Source organism: Amphiura filiformis, chromosome 1, assembly GCF_039555335.1.
Source record: "Amphiura filiformis chromosome 1, Afil_fr2py, whole genome shotgun sequence".
Taxonomy (NCBI): domain Eukaryota; kingdom Metazoa; phylum Echinodermata; class Ophiuroidea; order Amphilepidida; family Amphiuridae; genus Amphiura; species Amphiura filiformis.
In genome coordinates, this window is record NC_092628.1 from 3,762,755 (window position 1) to 3,781,701 (window position 18,947).

The 18,947-nt window shown below is 35.7% G+C and overlaps 1 protein-coding gene across 2 annotated transcripts in view; it reads right to left on the reverse strand.

The window, feature by feature from the left end:
• LOC140169617 (sorting nexin-8-like) overlaps positions 1-11,840 on the reverse strand; it is a 34,847-nt gene extending 23,007 nt beyond the window's left edge. For both annotated transcript variants that reach the window (XM_072192886.1, XM_072192896.1), the window contains exons 1-5: positions 11,771-11,840; positions 11,509-11,639; positions 2,747-2,879; positions 1,897-2,090; positions 838-955 (exon numbers count right to left, since the gene is read on the reverse strand). In XM_072192886.1, coding sequence (XP_072048987.1) covers positions 838-955; positions 1,897-2,090; positions 2,747-2,879; positions 11,509-11,639; positions 11,771-11,792 — 598 coding nt within the window. In that variant the 5' untranslated portion in view covers positions 11,793-11,840. The remainder of the gene's footprint in view (positions 1-837; positions 956-1,896; positions 2,091-2,746; positions 2,880-11,508; positions 11,640-11,770) is intronic.
• Positions 11,841-18,947: the final 7,107 nt, after the last annotated feature.

Sequence of the window (18,947 nt, forward strand, 5' to 3'; positions counted from 1 at the left end):
ACACTCATTTCGTAACCATGGTAACCGTCATTGTTACATTGTAATGCTCTACTTAACCTGTACATGTTTTGATTTATATCTACATGTATACAGGTATATGTATTTGTTGCTAAGCAACTTTGTGGAAATGTTTTGCAAATTCATTGTATGATATGAATTCAAATGAAACTGAAACTATTAAAAACTCAATTGCCAAAAATGCATGAGCAAATTAGGCACGGTTAAAAGAACCATGCAGTTATACACGTATAAAATCATCCAAATACACAAAATACTATTATTAAATTATGCTCACAAATAAGCCTACAAACTTTAAAGGAAGTATCTGGCAATCAAAACATTATGCCTTATATGTTATTGTTAGAAAAATCAACCACGAATCACATGCTTTAATTAAAAACACAGTGCAATGACGTCATATTATTTGTGCTCAATTGTCTTCAGCCTTCATTGTATTACTGGGACGTCATTCCACAAGACAATTTCAACGCCCAGGAATTTTGAATATCGCGTGTTGAGAGACGGATGTTTTGTTTGTTTTAAATCAATTCACATGATTCATGCTTGGTAATTATTTTTCTTACATATAAGGCATAATGTTGTGATTGCCGAAGACGTCCTTTTAAGTAAACCAATTTCAACCAAATTTACACGGATGGAAAACAATAAATAATTGCCATCACTAAGTCATAGTCTAAAATCATGACTACCGCTAATGGTTACTTAGTCGTGTAATACTAGTTTGCATGCTATGCTAAAAGGATGCTAAAAGTATCTGCCAGTTCCAATTTAGTTTGACTACAAAACATGCAAGCTTCCTATTACACCAAAACTCACCTCCTATCATTTTCTTTGGTGGTAATCTTGGCACCATTCTGTAGGGAAACCTAGACACTAACATATCGGATAAGGCTCCAAAATCATTATACCGCCGCATCACAGTTGTCTTATAAAACTGAAATGCAATTAAGAAATAGTACATAAATTCATCAGACCTTGACCAGTAGCATCGCATTTTGCACTCTAAATTGGCCTGGTGCAATACAACTTTGAAAATGGTGTGCACAAACGTCAACTGCGATACAAAGATCTTTTAAACATTCTACTGCACCATACACAATGACATATCTAAATGGTAGTTGCGAACCAATACCGTTTTCAGCAAGGTTCTTCAGCGGTCTGCTGATTTGGCGTTGTTTATGGCGTAAACACAGAAGGGTGGTTCTGATTGGCTAATTGAATCAAGTCACCATCACATCGGCACCTCAATCGCGGGTCATGCTGCATAGCATCGCAGACGGACACCGCTGAAGTATTTGCTGAATACTATAAATCCCCTGCCCCCACCCCTGTTATGGTCTAACTGTGATGGAAATATATAAGGAACAGCCATAATAAAATATAATTTTTAAAATGTTACAATGTTTCCTATAACTTAGCTGCATTAACCCTGGACACTACAGTTTGTCCACTTTGAAACTTTTACAAAGTGACAACTCACGCGTATGCAACTGCGCCGCGGCATTACTGCGTCTCTGTTGCAGGTACGTGTGCATCCGCGTCGGTAGTTTCAGAGTAGACCGACTGTATGGTTCCAGCTGGAGACAATATGGCTCCAGCTGGATTAACCCAGCACAATGAGCAATGTAACCCTATTTGGCACAGACCTCTAGCATTTCTATAGCCCCCTTCGCCAATTCTTTGCAGGGGACAACAAACAGTCAAAAACAAAACATCAATATAAAGGTCCTACATGTATGACCGTATACAGTTTTGCTTGGGAGGGAGGGGGTTTATATATTGAGCGCTCAATACAACACTGCCATTTTGAGAAAAAAGATGACTGAATATCTCCATTTTATCTTATTTTTTCCTTATTTATTTGCTCTGACTCACCTCACTTTTCACCTCATATTCCACATGTTTCAACAGCAGTCCTTTCTTTTCTGGGACTAGAGCTACTTGGACAGAGTCCAGTTGCACCAATTCTCTGTAGTTGTAACTTAGTAGGGTGGGAGATTTCTCTCTCTTTACTTGCACACTCAATATCCTTAAATCTGACAGGTCTCCTAGAGATGGTTTCGGTAATTCTGTCAAACAATGGCAAATACTTTAGATTAGGTCCTTAAAAATCATATGTGATTTGCCGTTTTTTTACTTCTGATTTGTAGATAAATGTACATACATTTTCTCCTTTTGTGCTCATTGAAAATACTCTTTTTCCATGTGTTATGTTGCAAAGCATTTAAATTTATATACATTTTGCTACATGTACTGATTTACAACTTTACAGAATTGTATCAAAAAAGCAGCATATCAAAAGGGGGCACTTTGCAGGTGAAGTCAATTTTGACTTTCTGCTTTGAAAGCATTTTGCACGCTTTAAAATGACACCTCATTTGCTAAAACTGATCAAGGCACTCATATTTTTATAAGTGACAAAGCATCCCAAATTCTTATTATTATTATTTTTTTTTCACCAGGTTCGAATCCAGTAAGATGCACTTTTTTTTAACGTTAATGCGTGCGCTGGCTGCTCTGGGTGAAGATTACAATTTGTTCACCTCTTCATATATTGTCAAGCAGGGGTAGCGCTGGCCTTCAAATATAAGGGGTCAAAAATAGCAAATTTAGGGGCTCAGATATCTTTTCCTACACAAAACATTCTAATCTGAAGAGGTCCAAGCACAAAATAAGAAGAGGTCCTGGACCCCTTAAAATGCTAACCCTGTTGTCAAGTTCTTACCTTGTCCAGCATAGTTTTCAAGTAGTTTGTCATTGACTGGTTTTCCTTGTTGTGCCAGAGCACACAGTGCTAATGCTTTATACAGCCCATTTCTTGTAAGGTAACCAGATTTATTGTCTACGTTATCCCAGATCTGAAAATGAAACGTACAAAAAGCATCCCAATAATTAAACATCTGAGTCACTTCATGTATGGGTGAGAGTTATTTTGGTCTTTGTACAAAAAAAATAGAAATGTTGAAATGTTATATACCTTTCCGCCTTATGAATTTATTGATAGAGAAACAATATCATATCAATTTTATTAAATCAGCCAGTTTATTCTCATTTCATAACAAAGACAAATAATGATAAATATAGCAACAACAAAATACATATAAAGTAATACAAACTGGCAGTGTAAAATCTAGGACATGGAGATACCCGACCAGCGAGTATCCGGCAAGATAAAATATTTATAAAAAAAAAACAATTGTTAAAAGACATTATAGTTTAAACAGTGGTGGATCAATCGCATGATGGTTCGGATTTGGAACAATATACTAAATGAGAGAAATCAAAGTAACGATATACATTTTTTAGATGTACATGAACTTGCTAGTCGGATTTTGTTGTGAACCGCTTGTCTGTGTATGACACTCATTTTAATGCATTTTTCATGCTGATTTCAAATGTGGTCATTAAAATATACAATTCTGAATTTTTTATTTGAAAAAAAAAAGAAACTTGTCATCTGTAGTTGCATATGTGGAGAGAGTTAAAAATACTGTGAATGGTAAAATACAAAGATAGTTAACAAACAAAGTACACAGTCCACTGATGATGATTTGATTTAATAAAGCCATTAACACTAAATTATTTCTACCAGTAGATAGTTTTCTCTTTATTTGGAAGAAACTGATTCAATGCACTCCATGTATTTTATTATTAAATTAATTCAAAATAGAAAAGGGATGCCCACGTCAGGCACATGATGAGCACATGTTAAAACAAGTTTAATATTCGCTAGTAATTAAAGTGGTCACGGAACCCCCTGACAACAGGATCACACACCTTTCTGGGTGATCATTTTGATCATGGTTCATGAATCAAAAGCATGAATCATGATCCAGTGACTCTAGTGAAAAACTTGCTGGTGACTTGAACAAGAAAAATAAAATATAGATGTTCATATTGCAATGACAGTGACATTGTCCATGCTCTTCTATTTTTTACTAGTAGTAGGCGCGTTTTTTTAAATTGTGTTTTAGCCCAGTTTTTTCTTGTTTGTCTGCCACTTCGCTGCCATTTAAAAACAATTCTGATTTTAAAAGCATGCAAATGGCCCAGCGTGTATTTTTGGCCTAACTTTCACTATATTTTATTAATTAAAAAATTTATAGGTATATGACTTTGCTTTGCAAATTAGTTGAAAAATTCTTCCATTAAAACACACATACACACTCCAGTAATGAATTTGAGATAGGGATCTATGGTGAGGCTAGTTCTTGTCATACACAGTTATAAATAGCTGCATCAATACAATCACAGTACAAGATCCACTCATGACAAGATAATAGGGTGTCATAGCACACTGCTAAAAGCATTATTACACAGCATTGACTAGCTGTCTGTCAAAAATCACACAGCTATATTCCAAGCCGATATAATCTTACCGATATTGCTTTTGCCATTTGGTTGATTATATGATACCAATATGATAAACTTCAGTGCTAGATTATTCACAAGATGTGGCATTTTTATTAGATCAACAAAATGGTACATTTCCCCATTTTTAAAAACAAAGCTAGCTTTTCAATTGAAATTTGAAGTCTACATTTTCAGTCTGCAGGCATTTAATGCAACTTAGTCAAGCCCAATTAGTCAGATGGCAATAAACACACTACATGTATCAAGTAGAATTGTTCAGTGATTTATTGTCCTTTCCCCTCCAAAATCTGACTCTGAAAATCATGAGTTTTATCCAGGATCCACAGACCTGATGACCGTTCCGCCCTGGGATTCTATCTGCCAGTGAGTACGCAGCAGATTACGGAATTAACTATCAATATTTTGCAATATCAAAATGGCACCTGTTGTACTACGTATACCACCTGCAATAATACATCAGAATTGCCTTCTTGGAAGATAATTAGAGGCTTTTTTTGTTGTCAATTTTACCAAAAATGACTTTTTTTGTAAGTATCTCATCTGCGATATTTATCCGACGGGTTACGCATTGTCCAATAGTGTGCCATCCATAAGACTCGTTGAAGATGTTTTCACCAGTCTGCCTTTGAGACCTCCTGTCCAAAAGACAGCTGGATGGGTCTCCGGCTAACACCTTGCCGAAAATAGATCTAGAATTTATTTTTTTCTTTAAGTTTAATTAGGGTGGTCACATGAAAATTCCAAACCCAACCCTGGAATTACTTTTTCTGTCAGGATTGCTCCTTCTGCAAAATGATTTTAAAAACCTTTTGAATCATCAAATCGGACAATCCGTTGCGAAGATACAGCCTTTCTTAAAGAATCACAAAATTGGCCATTTTTACCCCATTTTAAGGAAAATCCTGATTTTGTCATAAATTTGCATATTCACGAAGCGATAATTGTGGGAATAAAGCCAAAGAAGGCATGAGATGTATTGTTTTTGTTTATTTAATGTTCATTTATGCAAATATTAAAATCCAGGGTCATAATTGCTATATTTGCTTCTTTACAACATTTTTAAAATGGCTGAAATCACAAAAATAACTCTTTTGCCAGGACTTTTAAGGTAAATATGTGTGATTTTCACCGTTGAGGGCGCTATTATGTGCCGATTTTGACCTTCAAAGGCCTGTATTTCCTAAACCACACAACCAAATTGTCTGATTTTTGCACAGGATTTTGCTCTGAGGGTCTAGATTATAAAGCTGAATATAGCATAATTGTACATATTTGGGAAAATAGTTTTATTTGATGACAAAAAATTATTTTGTGCGTAACTTTTTTATGCGTGACCGTACAAAAATGCTATATTCACCTTCATTACGAGCAGAATATTTTCCATCTAATTAGGTAGTCGGGTTTGCACAGAAGTTATTAGGAGACAAATTATATGGAATTCAAAATGCCCAAAAGTTTTCCAACTGCTGCAGAATCTGTTACATTTCCACCATACATTTGTGTATGTAGGCAGGGGTACACACAATAGCTACAAATGTAGCATTGTGGCCACCCTAGTTTAATTTTCCTTTTAATTTCAAAAGCTACTTCCTACAAAAGTATAAGATAAATTGTTAAAATTATTGCCTGCTGGTTATTAGTTGTTTGCTTCACACAATTTATCTATGACCCACCTCCCCACCCCCACCCCATCAGTCTTTCCCATGCCAATCATCCATACAACTCATAATGTTATCATGGGATAAAACGTGTACATGCTCTATGCCTACATAATCAGGTTATTTTTCATTTCCATTGACATCAATACAATTTTACATTCAATTATTCATGGCAGTAGTGCAGTAATAATTTAATGGCCCTCTTACTTAGTACAAATTACACTATTTTGCCATTATAATTGCCATCTCATACAAGAGTAGGCTACAGCTATATTACAGTAGGGCATCTGTATAATGGCCTAACATTTTATGGTACAGTACTGATATCATAAAATTATTTTTCATGAGTTATCAGTAAACACATTGTATCACTATCAGTACATCCTTCCTGGTTTGGAACTTGACCCAAAAATGTAATTTTGAACTCCAAGAGCATTTATGAGCATTTATAAGCACATAATTTGTATCATGATTGTATTGTACTTTTATGAATTATGTTTTGTATTGTATGTTTTTCCTGGCAAATACAATTTTAAAAAATTAATTTGTAAGCACTTTTAAAACTTGTTTTATGACAGATCAAATTGGTAGTTTCCAAATTAGCCAGATTTATAGCTTATTCTGTTCTGAATTGGAATTGGTAAATCTCCTCTCATTAGATCTAATGAACCAATCAATTGTTTTTATGCAAAAGCAGTACAGTATTTATGCTTCAAAATGCACTAACACCAATTAGCTCATACGTTGATCACTAAATTGCAAATTCAAAATGTTACACATGAAGTTCATGAACACATCCGGGTAAGTATAAGTTGATAAAATATTATTGCTGACTATCAAGGGCATCTTAATTAATTTGTGACGGAGTGTACATGTAGGACATGTTATCACAGTTATTTTTCCAGGAGGTGCAGGAATACATTTTAAGTGTTTTTTGTAACATTTGTTTTGAGTTTGTAATGCAAAAATGGAATGGAGATACTGTAGGTACAATCATGTATAATGAACATGTTGGATATTTATTTGATTACAAAAGAGAAACGTTTAGCCTTTACACCATTACCACTTTTGAAAATTTATAAAAAAATATTATTTGAGGTCAACAATCGTTAATATAATGATAAAGGCTGGACCCTTTTAAAACAATTTGAAATTATTCAAAAATTTCAAAAGTACACATCGTATTTTACCGGACTGTCCGTATTTTAATAGTTTTAGTGAATGGAGACATTCAACATGCATTGAAGTAGGATATGACCGTCACCATTAATTAAGATTTTCAAACCATTAAAATACAGAGAGTTCGGTGAAAATACGGTGTGGGCAGTGCACTTTTGAAATTTAGTGTGCACTTTTGTTTAGTAAAATTTTTCAAATTGCTTAAAGGTTCCAGCCTTTGTTATCAACCATTGTTGACTTGTTTGGACCTCTAATAGTTTGGGTTTTAATTGGTCAAATTTAAGCAAACAAATTTAAACGTTTATTTTTACACATTTAGCAATTTTTCTAAACATTTTTTAAAATGTTAAAACAGAGCTCTCCCAGACATTTTAATGTTTAATATTGACAGCCTTAGTTCATTGGATACAATTCTGATTTTGGTAGTGGTATATCAGCTCTGGCCGTTCTTCCAGATACTGTGTTATCCGTGCTTCACCACTTCTTGATCTGAGCCTTCATCTGTTTTGTTTGTTTTTTTCTTCAGCTTCTTGAACAGGCAATGCTTGACGCTTCATGGTTGTAGCTTTCTTGACCCATGAGCAATTACACAATACACAAACACCAAACTGTGACACCTATTGAAATGCAGATTACCAAATATTGTGTAAAATTACAACTTGCCCACCAGCATATGTGACCCGCTCTGATCAAACCAGGAACAAATTCAACAAGTCACATTTTGACATTTCATGATTTGAATAAAAATGTAAGCACTAGACAATAAGCTTTAAAATGATACCAAAAATAAATAGCTAGCTGTGATTGGGTGACTATCACTTTTTACTAGGCGACTACGACTATAGTCACGATTCTATAGTCACGACTATATGTGGTAAAAATTGGGCTGCAAAATCGGGTGACTAGACTGGTGTAAATTTAGTATAATGCATGAAGAAACAAGTAAGATGGAAATAAAGAAATAACAAGTTGTCACAGCATTTAAATGATAGTGCAGGCTTTTTACTTGTGTATATATTGCATATTTTGTCATGAATGTCAACCACACGTGCAGTAAACAAACCGATGATAAATTAAAGTACAGTCCAACCTCTCTTATCCGGACCTCTTTTATATGGATCTCTCTGTTATCCGGCTGTGAAATTTTCAGAGGAAAACATGTTTTTGATGATTTAACACCTTAATTCCATGCTCTGAATGCTTAGAATGACATCTATATTGCACAAAGCACTCTAAAGCCATCTTTTAGTGCTATTATCCCATATTAGCACAATCTTTTGTTGTCACAATTTCAGTCCTTGGAACTTTCAATACAGAATTACATGTAATTCACTTATCCGGATTGTTCACTTGTCCGGACAATGCTTGGTCCCATCATGGCCGGATAAAAGAGGTTGGACTGTACTTTAACTTTTCATGACATTTTTGATTTTTTGCACTTTTTTATGTAAAGTATAAATTTGGTTGGTTTTAGTGCAGATATCTGGCGCTTTTAACATGATGTTTTAACACAAAAATATAGCTGTGTTAGTTGACTTTTGGTTTTCAATAGTCATAGTAATGACTACAAGTAATAGTCGTGACTAACAACTATTGGCGACTTATTCGCCCAACACTATAAATAGCATCAATACTTTACAAAATATGGATAATTTGTTTAAAATGATACCTTGATATTTTGCTAAATTGCTATTCTGATTAATGGGTCAATTAGTTTCCTGCCTTACACAGATTGAATAGGGATTATCATAGGTCAACTATTATTTATAAATAACTCTCTTTTTAATAAGTACTCGCAAGGATATGAAAATCCATTTAGTCCCACAGTCAAATACCATGAAATTAAGAATTCCAAAATTTGCTTTTTTTTTATGGGAATGTCATCTTTAAACTAAAGGCCTATTCGCCTATTGCACGGTTCCGCCATATGCGAGGAGAGCCTCAAACTGGCAATAGACATGAAAGGAAGTATTACGTAACTTTACGCAATGTTATATGACTGGTTCAATTCCCATTCATGCATTACTGCCAGATCGAGGCTCTCCTCGCATATCGGAACTGTGCAATGGGTGAATACATGTAACTCAAAAACTTGTTCCAGGTTTTGTCGGAGCTGGTCACATGAGAAATTTGAAAAAAATTTCTTCAAAATGTCATCAATGTATTGTATGTACATTTTTGCACCTGTATAAAATTGGTACATGAGTGATTGTACCTTATTGTGCTTGCTAATTAAAGACTCGGTTGAATCGAATGCATTTTACAAAATTATCTTCAACAAAGTTCTGCCGAATTCTGCACCCTTGCAAAGGGTTCAGAATTCAAATTGGGAATAAAAATATTCAATCTTTGCGATCAAAAACACAAAATTATAACTTTTAAAAACATACTATTGGCAAAAGACATTATTGCCAAACAATATAGAATAGAAAATTCAATGACAACATCATTAACTTCTCAAAATATTGGCTCACCAAACATGATTGGAAAAGTACGCAATCCAATTCTTATTATGTTTTGATGAATCCAAGTGTGTGAAAATATTGGATCCAATACATAATAATGATAAAATTGGCAGGGTTCGGTTTTTGCCGGCAAAAATGGCAAAAACTCACATCACTCAAATATTAAACACAGAAAGCTCATAAACAATAACACAAAACTTTTAATGAATCATTCATTAATTTTTAGTCTCATCAAGTCCTTAAATCTAAAAAGTTTTGAATTTGATTTTTGCCACATTTTGGTTGAGCACAATTCTGACTTGTTATTCAAGGTTGGAAACCAGAGAAATACTGTTACCGTACTGAAAAAAAAAACCAATTTTTTTTACAAAGTTGGATAAAGTGGTACCGTACATTTTTGTTTCTATTGAACAGCTAGCAATGCATACTAATTCAATGTGTCCCTGACTGTTCAATAGAAAGGTAATAATCAAAATGTACAAATTTATCAACTTTGTAAAAAAAATGGCATTTTTTTAGTAGCAGTATTTGTCTGGTTTCCAACCTTGAATAACAAGTAATTTTGGGCCTATAACTTGCTTTTCTGGCCAAAAATATTTTTTGAAAATTATAATTTTTTTTATGTCGACATGTCGGGATACGTGCAGTTCCAATAATTGAAACTCCCGGCTCCGACTGGGAGTTCCAACAGGTGCGGGAGTGTGTTTGTATGTGTTTAATGTGCATTCACTTGCATACTTAGCCGTCAGTATGAAGAAATCGTTGCTCCAAAAATGATTGCAAATTACACATTTGTAATCAATTTTCACCACAAAATATGATATGAAAACACAGGTGAGCAATGTATGAATATATATGGAGAGGTCAAACAGGTTGTTAATTATTGTCAATATTAATATTTTTGGACATTTATATTTAATTAACACTGAAGATACCCTATGGCACCTTCTACAACTTGAGACTAAGTCCTCAAACGTTCGAAATTTGTAGTTACTACAACTAGGATACGTGCCAATGTCGACATTATGTCGACATAAGGCATGTCGACGACGGCACTATAAATTATTTTTACTTTTGCATCAAGGTTAAATAATGTACATTGGAAGGAGGGAAGGGCTTTGATAAATGAGGAAAATTACGGGGTAAAAAACAAGGTTAAACAACGGGTATTTGCTTGGAAGGTTTTGTCTCGAAAGACAATTTAAAAATTATCGGAAAAGCAAGAAACATACCTTCATAAAATCATGTTATGAAAGTACGCTGACGCAGAAGGTACATCCTCTCATGATCGAGAAATTGTTATTTTGGCTATAACATGACTGATACTCACTGACACCATGTCCATATCCATGGCCATGCTCATGACCTGGGCTGGCATACATTGTACTTGTAGGCTATGTACCTAGGCTAGCGCATGAAATGATCATTCGACATTAGCAATGGATGCTGGGTTCGATTTAGATTCATGCATGTAACTTTGGCTCTGTGCATCTAGAATTTTGCCTGTGCATGCAAAATTTTGTGTTATTCGGCCCATTTTGAGGAAAAATCCGAGTTGTGCATGTAAATTTTATTTTCTAAATCGAACCTAGTCCAAGGTGCTCTGACGATAACACTCCGATCGCCAGGCAATCTACAACGAAAACGCTACGTGAACGAGCTAAATCGAACCCTGATTGAATTTAAATTTATTTCGATGCCGGATGGAGAGGATTTCCTGATGAAATTGCTCCACGCTCGGAGCCTGTTTTATGGTATGTATATAAATTGTCAACTAGATCTACACAAATACAATGAAATGTATGACTTACTGCGCTCAGTGTCTGTTTGGGCAAGCTAGATTTCATCAAGATCTTCACGAACACATCCCGATCAATTTTCTGTGATGCAGGATTGGGGCATACGATCTCGTAAACTTCCCTGTAGTACGAAGGTATAGAGCCTGTAAAAAAGCAAAAAAACCTATCATCAAAAGTACCTATATGCCTCTAATCATGCATTTAGATGTCATATATCCTGTCAAGCACAAATGACTTCAGAAACACTGTGTTTTGATAGTTATTTTACACGTACCAAATGCTAGTTCGTCCGCCATGATGTCATGGATGTGTATATATTTCGCTGGCTGCCGTGGCACCAAAAGGATCGGGTGCTAAATACATTAAAGAAAACGCAGGGAATTCTAATTACCAGACGGCATCTGACAGGAACTATTTTTAGAAACACTTCTATTTGCACAGCAGGCCTATTTACTAAAACTAAGGCCAAAATGACTGTGGTTGATTACAATTTGAATATCATGAGCACATTAAATTAAATTAACATGTTCATCGAACAATCATCAAACATTTAACTGGAAAACTTTTTAGTCTAATATTGATTCATTTTTACTTTAAACTTCGGCAGTGACTGTCACTGTCTGGTCATAAACGGAGGCAATGTCCTTTTGACCTCAAACAACCCACCAATCAACAGTCAATCAATTACCAACAACATGACACGCCCACTTTGAAGAACTTGGCTTTTCCTTCAACAAGTTCTGAGCCGTTCTCTCACATCCCTGTCCACACCCGGTGTCCACAGTGTCCAGATGTACCCATCCACATCTTGCCATCTTGATGATCTTGTAAACTTCGAGGCACACTTATGACTGTAAATTAGGGTGATGTTGGAAATTACATGTAGAAATTTTCGTAAAATGTCATAAGTATGGTGGACCAGGAGCTAAAAAGAGCTCCTGTTCCCAAAGATGGCTCCTGGACTATACAGTGCACTCATAGAAATGACTTGTTCGCCTTGTTGGCGCAATTCAAAAGGAGTAAGTTTGGACAACTCAAAAATAGTGTAAAAGTTGCCAAAACAAAATTCATTTTAGTTATCCGAACTTAAAAATGCTGAAAAAGCTCAAAAGTTCCGTCAACTAATCAACTTTGTTGGCATTACTTAAAAAGTTGATGTAAGTCGTTGCGTCAACTTTTTAAGTAAGGGACCGTTCAGAAATACTTTGGTGGGGGGGCTGGGCACTTGAATTTTGAGTCAAAACTTTTTGACCCCCCTCCAGAGAACCTAAAACTTTTTTGACCCCCCTCTTTAGATATATAAAACTTTTTTGACCCCCCCCCTTTCCAAGAGGTTAAAAACAGTCTGGGGAGCGGGCTACTCCATTTGTGCAAACTCAGTCACAATTATAGGCCTGAAAGTTCAAGGTGTTTTTCACATGCGCTGTGACTTGTATGAAGTTTTATTTCAATTTATGCATTCTAATTTTTGTTTCATTCTTATAACCAATAATTAAATAAATAAAAGTAACACAAAAAAGGGAAATTGACAGTGACGTAGCTAGGGCTTGTGGCACCCAGTCCCAGGGCTAAGGATAGGTGTCGCTCCCGATTCTTGAAATAATTATTGCGCCCGGAGCACAAATTAATTTTGGTTATAATGAAAGAATATTGGTCTTAAATTGATCTTTCAAATGACTTTGTCAATTCAGGGCTCAATTGGTCAATTTGGCACCCCCTAAAAGTGGTGCCCAGGGCACATGCCCCCACCTGCCCCCGTCGCTATCCATTGGAAATTCAGAGCAACATCTGGGCACATACTCAAGATTTTTAATACTTAAAGACTTGTTTATCAGGGGCGTATCCAGCTTTCTTGGTCAGGGGCAAAATATAAATTCGGGGCAAAGACAATCCTGGTTGCATCATTTTGACCCGGTATTATCAGTGGGATACATACATAATCACCCTTTTCTTATAGCGACTGTAGAATACATGTGTAAAGTCTTTGAGATTCCAAAAAGGCTTTAATGGGACACCAGTACGCGCGCCAAAAATGTATTTTACACTATTTTGGGCCATAATCGTGGCAAAAAAAGGTTTTATTTGTACATATGCTCGCGTAGCGCGCAAAAAATTGGTATGCTCTTGTTCTTTTGGTATTTTTTGTTTAAAACTTTTTGACCCCCCTCCTTTAGTAACCAAAACTTTTTGGCCATCCCCCCTTTGTGCAACTCAAAACTTTTTGTGTCCCCCCACACTTTGCCCAGTCCCCCCACCAAAGTATTTATGAACGGTCCCTAATGCCAACTTCTGAATTCAAGTTTAGGGAACTTAGAAAAATAAACAAGGTTCAAAGAACCAATTACAACACCATCAAAACTATTCAGTTTCAAAAAAATGTGTCATACATTTACAAAAACTATATCATAATTGGCCAGACCTTTTTCTACAGCTATAGTCAAACCAGTGTTTAACTTTGCTTTAATTGAACCTCGACCATTGATGATATGAATCCACCTCAAGATAATTCCGTATAGTTTTGTGACCAAAAAAGTTTTCCTCTCGGTAAACGGCACTAAGCATGCTAAGTAGGCCTATGCGTAGGCCTATTATTGTCAAACACTTCCGCCCATGGTGTCAAACGCTTCGGTTTAACATGTTTAATAAATCCTCTTTTTGGTACTTCGAGTCAGGTGAACATGGTGAAAGCTGAAAATTCCTCTTTGTGTAACTTGATAACTCTTTAGCCCAATATCTTTGCAGAATGGGAGTCTTTCTAGCACCCGTTTATGACCAAAATAGGCCTACACCAAATTAGAATTGGGCTAAAAATTGTAAAGCTTCATTAAGTCTTTTTATAGTCGACATCTTCATGATCATTATAATTGTTCCTATTACGGACACTTCTTAGGTAACTTTTTTTACAGTGAAAACTTTTTAGTCTAATATTGATTCACTTTTACTTTAAACTTCGGCAGTGACTGTCACTGTCTGGTCATAAACGGAGGCAATGTCCTTTTGACCTCAAACAACCCACCAATCAACAGTCAATCAATTACCAACAACATGACACGCCCACTTTGAAGAACTTGGCTTTTCCTTCAACAAGTTCTGAGCCGTTCTCTCACATCCCTGTCCACAGTGTCCAGATGTACCCATCCACATCTTGCCATCTTGTAAACTTCGAGGCACACTTATGACTGTAAATTAGGGCGATGTTGGAAATTACATGTAGAAATTTTCGTAAAATATCATAAGTATGGTGGACCAGGAGCTAAAAAGAGCTCCTGTTCCCAAAGATGGCTCCTGGTCTATACAGTGTACTCATAGAAATGACTTGTTCGCCTTGTTGGCGCAATTCAAAAGGAGTAAGTTTGGACAACTCAAAAATAGTGTAAAAGTTGCCAAAACAAAATTCATTTTAGTTATCCGAACTTAAAAATGCTGAAAAGCTCAAAAAGTTCCGTCTACTAATCAACTTTGTTGGCATTACTTAAAAAGTTGATGTAAGTCGTTGCGTCAACTTTTTAAGTAATGCCAACTTCTGAATTCAAGTTTAGGGAACTTAGAAAAATAAACAAGGTTCAAAGAACCAATTAGTTGAGTTATTGTAACACAACATATGTAAGTTGATGTAACTCGTTCATATTAAGTTACTGGTACTTATTGTTTTCAGTTATTCCAATTTGGTACTTTGTTACTTAATTCACGTAATTGGATCATTTTCTGCACAATTAGCAGTATTCAAATATTTATTCTTGTAATCAGTGCAAAATTTTGTATACTATAGCTCTAGAAAATTATGCTAACCTAGGCTAGTTTCATTTTCTGAGTTGTAACAACTCAATAAAGTAAGTGCAAATGAGTGCGACCAACATAATGATATCGAGTCAGCGTTACTCAAAATTGTACGCGTTGGCATTACTCGGAAAGTTGACGCAACGACTTACATCAACTTACTGAGTAATGCCTATACGAACAATTTCTATGAGTGTGTAAAATATTGAACATATACCAGGAGCCAAAACTCAACTCCACAGGGGAGACTAGGGACAAATGTAACGGATTTTGCATTTTTGAGTGTAACAGGCTCTTGATAGGTAGGCCTATTAGGCCTAGCAGGTTATTAAATTTGCTTAAATTATATTAGAGAGATTCGGGTCTTTATCCAATCACGAAGAGTACGATCGAGGCAGCAGTGATGTATCGTTCGAGTCAGGACTCGGACTCGAGTCCACTTTTCGTTGGACTCGTACTTGGCTCAGACTCGGACACAAAAGGACTCGGACTCGAAGCCGAGTCAGGTCCGAGTCCAGTGCAATTAAATCCATGTAAAATGTGAAATGATTATAGTAAAAATGTCAAAATAGATCTCAAATTTGTTGACTTTACTTATTTGGCCATTTTCCAAATTAATTTGGGGCTGTCAAATCTGTGGTCTGTCATTATATCCTACATATCCATCAAATTATTTAGATTTATCTGTCACTTAGCAGAATCATATTATTGTTATCATTAATGAAATAATTGATAATTAATTAAATACATAATTTAAGAGCTCTTGTTTGGAACTTTCCAATCCATTAAAATTAAACTCTTGAAAGAGAGAAACATGGACACTGGAACTACATCTCAGCTCCCACTCAGTAAATTGGTATACTCTCATCCATAGTGGTTTGGTTTGTGTGTGCTCACTACTCACTGCACATTTATGTGGGACAATTTTGAAAAGATGTTTAGAATTAAAGGTGTTCTGTTATAGTATTATTATTGTTATGACGATGATGATAACGATGATGATGATGATGATGATGATGATGATGATGATGATGATGATGATGATGATGATGATGATGTTGGATGATGATGATGATGATGATGATGATGATGATGATGATGATGATGATGATGATGATGATGTTATTTTTCTGTAATGTATTTTAATACATTGCAATTCATTTACATGTATGCTTCTCTCTAGTCCCTGGGCACAAGACTATATAGGCCTAGATACTAAATATTCAGTAAGTGAGCCCTCATTAGAATTATGCCAAGATAATTATGTTGCATTCGATAGCATACGTATTTTACTGTCATTAATTATAATCAACTTTTTGCTGAACCCTGAAATGATGATCAGCCTAGTGTATGTTACTTACTTACTTACCAACCTTTTGGTCTAAAATGGACATATCTTTAAATGCCATGAAGGTATGAACCCCCAAGTGGTGTCAAATTAATGTAAGAAGCAGAAGTAAAAGAATATAATAAAAATATTTTCCCACCTATGGTGGCACTCATAATAAGCCCTGGGGCAATATTCATATGGGTCATTTTCATATCTCAAAATGCCAAGAAAGTACCGGCGGGGGGGGGTATGTAGCCCCGAGTGGTGTCAAATGAAAGAGAACAAAGTAATAAAAATAATTTCCCCACCGGAGGTCACACTCCTCATATAAGACCTGAGTCAATATTTATATTTTGGGTCCTTATCAAATCTTGAAATGCCAAGAAGGTATGACCCTGAGTGGTATCAAATGAAAGAGAAAGAAGCAAAGAATGTATTCCTCGATAGACCTGGGTTAATATTCATATTGTGGGTCCTTTAACATTTTCATATCTTGAAATGTCAAGAAGATATGACCCCCGAGTGGGGTCAAATGAAAAAGATAAAAAAATATGTAGAATAGGCCCATAGTAAAAATAATTTCCCCACCAGGGTGCTACTCCTCATGTAAATAGTTATATTTTGGGTACCGGGTATCTAATTCGAAATGCCAAGAAAGTGTGACCCCGGGTGCAGTGGTATACTACAATATAGTGCCGAAGCCACATGGTTCAGCTATGGTGCGGTAACCGCTCTAGTTTATGACTATTTAACTTGTGATAAACATATCTGTATAATTTCGAGTTAAACTGATTGCGTTCATATCATCATGATTATTATTAACATGTATTTTTATTTATCAAAAATCAACTAAGACATACCTATAGTCTAACCTAACCTAGGCGCTGCCTTTTTTTTTTACTTTATATAAAAGAAACAGGTACGACTAAGATAATATATAATATGCATAGCCTATTATTTATTTATTTATCACGCAGATAAAACAACATCACAACGAAAATACGTTTAACTTAATCATGGACCCCGGCATGGACCATGGACTGTTTTTTAAAGGGAGTCTCCGGTAATCATAACATTATGCCTTATAATTTGTTAGAAAAATAATTATCAAGCACGAATCACGTGGTTTTATTTAAAACTCATATTGACCATAAAAAGAATAAAACAGTCGGCTCTCAACATGCGATATTCAAAACTCCCGCGCCGAAATGGTGCAATGACGTAATAGTTATTTGTGCTCAATTGTATCACAAGGACGTCATTGCACTCGACAATTTCGGCGCCCGGGAATTTTGTTGATGGTCTTTAAAATGACTATAATTTTGACTATACCGCTTTAAGGGCGCAGAATCGATATGAGACGCTAAATTGGTTGATTTGGTGCCCCGGCACGACGCCCAGGGCACATGTCCTGGAGATATTAGGGTTTTTTTTCCACAAACATTGAATCCGACGTTATAACTCCCTACTACAAGACATTATACAGGTTGTCCCAAAAACATGAAAAAGATATTCTTGTGTGGCCTAGTTCTTATGTTTCTGGTATCTTTCGCTGCCCTCATCACATCTGCGATATCGTAAGGGCTGATCACTCCACAGATATGAAATATGCTATATAGGGCCTACATGTTGTCCCATAAAGATCAGATATCGAATAATTTTAGAAAGATGGGGAAATCTAGTGCTTATTTTAAAACTGTACCGTAAAGAGGAATAATCAAGCTTTAATAGCCTATAAACTTAATTCACTTTTTTTTCATAAACAGGGCTATAAAGAAATTGACTATAGGGAGAAATAATAATTTCGCCTTAACATTTATATATTATGTGGTGGCAAATTACATTAAGGTAAGGTTACTATTGGTCAATGTTACGATTGCTTTCTTGCCCTGCGGGGCCCTTCTATATTAGAACTATGGGAGGATCAGGAGTCTCCGGCTTTGGGCCTGTCGGCCATGTGGCCTTGATGTTTTTTGTTGATATACTGGTATCAACATCAAGGCCGCAGGGCCGACCGGCTCTGCTCCCATAGTTGAGTTCTTTACCACTGGAGTTCCAATATAGAAGGGCCCGCAGGGCAAAAAAACAATACGTAACCTTAATGTAACATTGACCAACAGTAACCTTAATGTAATTTGACACCACAGAATATATATTCTACTTTTAAAAATAATGTTTTAAACTTTAACCCTTAATTCTCCCCCCCCATTCTTCAAGCCCTATCGGGGACTAGTTTCATATCAATTTAAGCGCTCTTTTACTAATGCAAAGTCATACCGGTAGTTCATTGAATTTACAACCGTATGACAAAACAGGCGAAAATAGTAACGTTTTCCACAGGACA